A 7,438-nucleotide genomic window follows, 5' to 3' on the forward strand; every position below is an offset into this window, starting at 1 on the left:
AGTAAGATTGAATCTGAAGAGAAGTAATTTCTTTTAAACTCAGCCCGGATTAAAGCCAAAGTCAATTTTGCAAGGTCCATTGTACCCCTTAGAGGTGAGGTGAAGTTTCGGCCATTGTACAGGGTGGTAGCTTCATCGCGCAGAAAAACAGACAGTACAAAGACTGTACTGAGACTGTACTGTGACTGTACTGAGACTGTACTGAGACTGTACAAAAACTGTACAAAAACTGTACTTAGACTGTACTGAGACTGTACTGTGACTGTACTGTGACTGTACTGAGACTGTACTGTGACTGTACTGAGACTGTACTGAGACTGTACAAAAACTGTACAAAAACTGTACTTAGACTGTACTGAGACTGTACTGTGACTGTACTGAGACTGTACTGAGACTGTACAAAAACTGTACAAAAACTGTACTTAGACTGTACTCTGAGTATACTGATTCTACAAAGGGACTGTGTTGGGACTGTACTGTGACTGTACTGTGACTGTACTGACTGTACTGAGACTGTACTGAGACTGTACTGAGACTGTACTGTGACTGTACTTAGACTGTACTTAGACTGTACTCTGAGTATACTGATTCTACAAAGGGACTGTGTTGGGACTGTACTAAGACTGTGCCGTCATTGTACTGATTGTACTGGGACTATACTGACACTGTACTGGGACTGTACTGAGATTGTACTGAGACTGTACTGGGACTGTACTGAGACGTAGTGACTGGCCACACTTCTTGCTGAGTTTGACTCACAGATTTTCTGATCTTCTCTCCTCCTGCAGATCAGAACAGACTCAACAGGAGCTCCAGGATAAAGGAAGAAGAACCCATAACCAGAGAGGAGTTCCTGCAGTGTGAGTTCATCTTCATAAACTCATCCTGTCCTCGCCTCTCTGGAGTTTAAATCAGTCCTCTTGATCTGACACACTCACTCCTGCTGTTGGTGCTAACTTTATCTCTAAATGATCTTAGATGCCTGTGACCTGTCTCTGGACCCAACAACAGCTCATAAAGACCTGTCCATTTCAGAAGGAGACAAAGAGGTGATGTTGTGCCCCAGCAAAAGTCAGACTCCGTTCATCCGTTACCCCCAAAGGTTCCTCCATCGGCGGCAGGTTCTCTGCAGGGAGGGGCTGCATGGCAGAAGATGTTACTATGAAGTGGAAATGAAAGGAGACAAGGCAGAGATCGCCCTTACTTACAGGGACATTGACAGAAGATCAAGTTTGAAAATGTCAGCCTTTGGTGCAAACACAAACTCCTGGAGTCTGGATCGCTCTACCACCTACTCTGTGAGCCACCGAGGTGAGAGCGTCCAGCTCACAGCACGTCCCCAGAACCAGAGGATTGGAGTTTATCTGGATTTTGAAGCAGGAACTCTGTCGTTCTTTGAGGTGCAGCACAACAAAATGGAGTTTCTTTACCGGGTAGAAGCTGAGTTCACTGAGCCGATGTATCCGGGCTTCTGGCTTGGAGAGAAATGTAGCATCAAGATCTGTGATTTAAAACCAGCAGAGGAGCAGGGAAAGTGGTAATTTTTAAGGATTCAAACATGCTCTTTGGTTTTACACAAAGCAACAATTTAAAGGGATAGTTTGAATTTATTTAAAGTAAAAAAACAAGTCAACATCCTACCTGCTGTAGATGACTTTAAACCACCTCACTTTGGATAAACTGATTCCATTAATGTCACTGTTGTTTTCTTATCTTCTGTGTGGACGAACTGTCCACGGCTGATTTTCTTTTGTATTTTTTGCACCTTACATGCGTGTCAGAATCTCCTCGATGGCGTCTGCAGGAGTCCGTGTCACTCAGAGCAACATGACGATTCCTCATTCAGAACCAAACTGAACTAAAGGAGGTGCAGTTACCATGGATTTGTATTTATATCATTTGTTTTCTGCAGTACATTCAGTACAAATAAAGCACATCTAAACCTTATCTTTAAAACCAGATTTCACATGTTTCATTGAAATAAATCTTTTTAAATCATTCAAGATGCAACATTTATGTTGTTTTATACAAAGAAAAGCGTTTTAGTCAGAACGTCTCTGCAGATTGATGGTTTCCTCTCATCTGAGCTAAAGATCCAGACGAACAGCAACAGTTTGTCTCCTTTTTTATTATTTGTACATCTTTACAACTCTTACAGATATTGTCATATAACTGAGGCTAGAGAAACAGACGCATTAAAGGGACATTTCTAAGAGTTTTCAGCACATGTGGTGCTTTAACTGTGTGCTCAGTAAGGCCTTACACACACCACTTTGACTCTACACACACACTTGAGACATAATATATATAGTTATATTAAGTGGTTTAATATTATTACTGTTTTCTAATATTGTTATTCTGCAGGTTACATATTGTTTTCACACAAACCTTTACAACTTATTAGAACAAAACTAACTTTATTTACTGTCTGGTGGGGAAAAAAAGTGCATAAGTCACATTCATGATTGTTTTAGTAACATTTGCTGCTAAACCTGATACTCAGGACAACGATGAACGTAATGATCTTGGAAAAAGTTTGGTGACATAAGTATATTTACAGTGTTCTGTATGTTTGCATGATCCTTTCTGTCTCTGGCCTTTAAAAACCAAAACAAGAGTAAAAGAGTTATGAAGTTTAAACCAGCGACTCGTTGGGCTACAGGATTAACTGAACTACATTTGAGCGGGAGTCTCCAAAATATCCCAGAACCATTGCAGCAGTTTTCATTTTGTTTTTGCATGCGTTGCAAGGCTTCACTCTTATGTCGGCTACAAAAATTTAGAGAACAAATTCTTGATAGAGATGCACATCTCAGTTTAATTTCAGAGAACCAGAAAGGTGAGATAATTTTGATAAGAGTTAAATGAAACTGTGATGGATTGTAGACAAAAAAAAAAAGGACAATCGTGTCTCCAACAGTGGCAGTCCAGTTACATATAAGCTGTAGAGCCACAGTCTGAGGATTAACATTCATTATAAAAACATAAACAGCACTTTAAAACGAGAGAAAGCCTTCAGTTTTAACACCACATAAAATATGATGTTTGGTCTAAAGGCTGCATTTGGTGCCCTTAGTCACGTTCACGCCACTCTTTTCTAATAAAAAACGCATTCACATAAAATGATTCTGAAATTGTTCTTTAAGGACATAAGTCAGCTTGCAGATGTAAAATGAGTGTGAGTTTCTGTGGAGGTAACAGTCAGTATCTTACCTGCAGCAGACAGAGATCAGAGTGACCTCAGGTGGAACATTTCAAGCTAACAGCTATCATACAGAGTGCATCTCTGCCTTTAGAAATGAGTTCAGGCTTCAGTCTAAACTTTAACATCTGAAGGACTGAACTGTAGCGTTGGCCGCAACACGTTTCATGTTGGGTAAAACCTACTTGATGCAAATGTGACAAACTGTAAAAATCCATAAGAGTGTTTGTTTGTTTTAGATGTCAGTAAACTCTGGAAGAGTTTCCAGTCTGACTGGTCTTTTTCCGTAGACTCTACTCGACCATACTCGGGTCGACTCGGCGCAGCTTCAGAGTCTTTCCTGTCCCACTCGCTTCCAGCTCGGGTCTAAGGACCTGCTCGGCTGAGGTTCAAAGTGAGCCGAGCTGAGACGTGTCATGAGACACGCCAATCATGAGAGCGTCTCCTTCACAACAATTAAACCATGCAGCTGCAGCATTCATTTTTGTTACTCACATATACTAAATAAAACGTTAAAATAGCGACACATGAACCAACACACTATAAGAAAAGATCTGTTTTCATGCTCGATGGCTGACGACAGAATTTAGACTGAACTAGACCAAATGGGCTAAATTTAAGAGCTCAGACTGGAGGGAAGGTGGCCTCAACTCGGCCACAGTACTGGTGATAACTGTGGCAGATTATAAACCACAGGGATCATTTAAACCTGAGTAAAGTCGAAGAGAGCTGTGGTGAGACTTGACGATGGAAATCATCTCAGCTGTTAGCTCCACTCCTCTGTCAAAACTTTTCCCCAACTGCGGATCTCTCTGATTGCCATCTACTGCAGGTAAGATACTAACTAGCTATTAGCTCGTCAGGTCAGAATGACCTCCAAACTGAAATTGTTCAAAGAGCTTTCTATAGCAGGTAGGATATTAATTGTTCGTCACCTTCCCACAGAGCCACATTTTAAAACGTCTGATCTGAAAAGTTTCAACAAATTTTTCCTGTTTTCATTCAAACCTGAATGTTGGACGTGTTTCAGTGAAATTAACTCTGTTTTGGGTCATTTTGGGTCAGCGAGCAGAAGAAAATCAGCAGAATTAACCACCAAAATGTTTTCCTGACGTCTCACTGCATTCCTCGTGGCTTTCCACAAACATTTAACTTTAGAAGCAAACAGAGAATTTATGTCAGCATTTACAGTCGGACCGCTGGTGTGGCTGACAAACGCTAAAGCATTAAAGCTGAGGTGAATAAATGAAGATCACCTGACGTGTGGTGCAGGTACAAGAAGACCTCGATGACGTTAACGTCACCATCCAGCAGCATCTTTGACATCTTACAACAAAAACAAGAAAAACACCAACAATAAAACAATACAAATGAGAATTTAAAATTACAAACTTTATGTATTGCTTTAAAGATAAACCACACCTAACAGCAAATATACAAAAAATAAATATTGTCCATTTGTACCCTAATGCCATTGCTTTGAATACTGCAATAAAAAAATAAATAAATGTATCTTTTTCTGTATAACAGCAACTTAAATGTGCTCAGTTTGAACAGCTTTGTTCAAGTATCAGTGTGTGGATATGAAATATGAAACACTTAATCTTAAAGACATTCATCACAAATGGATCCGTTTTAACGACACTTTATTTACGATACTAAAAATAATTTATTAGTAGTATTCTACAAGTATGCAGAAACCTGCATGTTTGTGCTGGAAGTGAAGCGTCTAAGACTTTCATGAGTTTACATGATTTGGGTTTTTGCACCGTGCACAGAAGGTTTGTAATTCTCTTGGTTTGATTTGGTCCATCTGTTTGTTTGTTGTGTTTTGTGGAGAAGCATTGTGCTTTTTGTTTTGTGCTCCAGTATTCATATAGCACATGTAGACTGTGCAGGGGTTATCTGCTGCCAGCTGAGAGTTTCACGTGTAACGTGTAAAATATTCAAACACTCCGTGTCAGGAAGTTGTTTGTGCACAATAACTGTGTGGGATTTCTTTTGTGCTATTGAACAACAAATTGCGTGATTGTTTCTAATTTACTTGAATGCCTGGTGTCTCACAGCACAAAATACATTAAAAACAGTCATACTAATTTGTTTTTCGGAGTCCATAAAACTAAGTAGTTTATTCTGAAAGGAGCGCAACAAGTAGTCCAAATCGTTTTTGAAGTGAAGCTTTGTGTAAAGTTATAGACAATAAATATCTTACCTGTTGTAGATAGCGCTTTGAACACCCTCAATTTAGAGAAATAGATTTTAATCCTGACTGGATTGTTGAGCTAATGGCTTCTCTTAACAGAACCAAGACCAAAGTGGAGTATGGCCGTCCCAAAACAACCCAGATCTCAACAATTTTGTAGCAGTTTATGCAAACTCTGTTTTATAAACATTTACACCACTAACAATTTCAAACTGCACTGTTATTGCAGCAGAAATATTATGATTTATGCATAATATATTATTATATATAAATGCCTGGGCAGCACCAGAGCTGCTACAGCTAGCTGCTACTGGTTCTGTTAGCAAATTAGTCATAACATTTTCATGTAAATAGCCGAGTAAGGTATAATCAGCAGCTGTAATCAGTGTTTTAAAACAGTGTTTGTTGTAAGTTACAGTAGTCCCTCGCCACTTCGCAGTTCATTTATCGTGGACTCGCTCTATCGCCGTTTTTCAAAATAAGATTGGCCATGACACACAATTGGCTGATTGATGGATGAGCCGCATGATTGGCATGGAATTTTTATTTTAAATCAATTATTTTTAATTACTTATCACCTCCTACACCTTTGCGCAGCTAATATTGCAGGATAAACTTCCTGCTGCAGCTAATCAGTTGTTCCCTGTGCAGTGCGTAGAAGTGGGTGTGGCCAAGAGTGCATGCAGGCTGAGAGCAGCGGAAGCAGGGAGCTGAAATCATGACATTCTGTGCTCTTTTAGAGCGTTTAGACTTTAGAAACATTGTTTAAAATATTGCAAGAGTTTGGGAAGAGTTTAAAACGCCTTAACATATACATACATACATATATATATATATATATATATATATATATATATATTTATTTCATTTTATTTTTTCCTTTTGGCTGCTCCCTTCTTTAGGGGTCGCCACAGCAAACTAAGTCGCACGAAGACTTGGTAGTTATTTTTACGCCGGATGCTCTTCCTGACGCAACCACAGACCATCGAGCTACCACAACCGTCTGTGTGGAGCAGAGAGCTGCTATCTAGGACACCCGGAGGAGCAGATGGTGGTTAAGGGCCTTGCTCAAGGGCCCAGAGTGAGACGAATGAGGGGGGTGGCAGGTGTGGATGCTTCGCGGGGCTTCCGGGTACGGATCCCCCATGACAAATGAGGGACTACTGTATTTGATTAATAAATGGAGGACTGAAGGATCAACTGTCCTTATTTTGATGGTAATAATTGACATCAGTTTCTTAACCTGGATCTTTCTCTCTAAAGTCACGTCATGATCTTCATGTTTCTGTATTTTTGTCTATGGCAACTGCAGGATAGGTTGACCTTTGGACCAGACATGTTCACATGTGAGCGTGTTTACTGGTCGACATTCTGATCCCAAGCAGTTTTCTTTGGGTTACTGAGACCAAATCACAGATAACACATCACTTCAGGCTCAGTTTGTGACCTCAACATGTTCACTTTAGATGCTGGGAAGTCTTTAAAACATGAGTTGTTGCAAGATGACTGCAGTCCACTTTGGTCAGACTATCTGTTAATTAAACGTTCTCTACACTGAGGTCTGTCTACAACAGGTAAGATGTGAACTGTTCACACCCTTTCCATAGAAGCCCACTTCATAAAACTCAAACTATTGCTTTGAAATGATGTTTTTGTGCTAAAACTTGTGCTTTTTGTTTGTTTGTTTTGTTTTCTTCATGGGTGAAAACACTAATTTAATCAACTATTTTTTTCCTCTATAGAACTTGTAACAACACACGTGTGCCTCATGGATACTAATATTGTTGCTTTAATCTCCTCAAAGGAAAAACTATGTTGTTCTAGACTTTATTACTACACTGTACATGACTATTCACAAAATAAACAAGGACTGCTACATAAACTCCCGCAGGAGGTTCGACTTTGGGCTCAAACAGAACAAAAGTGTCTTTAGAGCAGCTTTTTGTAACATTATGTGATGTGGACGTCTGTAAATGTGCATTCATGTGACCTAAAAGAACAAAATGTGCGTGTCTGTGTTCAGTTCAGACCCT

General features: G+C 39.7%; 1 protein-coding gene across 1 annotated transcript in view; it reads left to right on the plus strand.

The window, feature by feature from the left end:
- The window catches only part of LOC119412828 (tripartite motif-containing protein 16-like protein), an 8,744-nt gene extending 7,203 nt beyond the window's left edge, over positions 1–1,541 (plus strand). The window contains exons 6-7 of the mRNA XM_037679864.1: positions 789–860; positions 979–1,541. Of these exons, the coding sequence (XP_037535792.1) occupies positions 789–860; positions 979–1,541 (635 nt within the window). The remainder of the gene's footprint in view (positions 1–788; positions 861–978) is intronic.
- Positions 1,542–7,438: the final 5,897 nt, after the last annotated feature.

Source organism: Nematolebias whitei, chromosome 7, assembly GCF_014905685.2.
Source record: "Nematolebias whitei isolate Nwh7 chromosome 7, NemWhi1, whole genome shotgun sequence".
Taxonomy (NCBI): domain Eukaryota; kingdom Metazoa; phylum Chordata; class Actinopteri; order Cyprinodontiformes; family Rivulidae; genus Nematolebias; species Nematolebias whitei.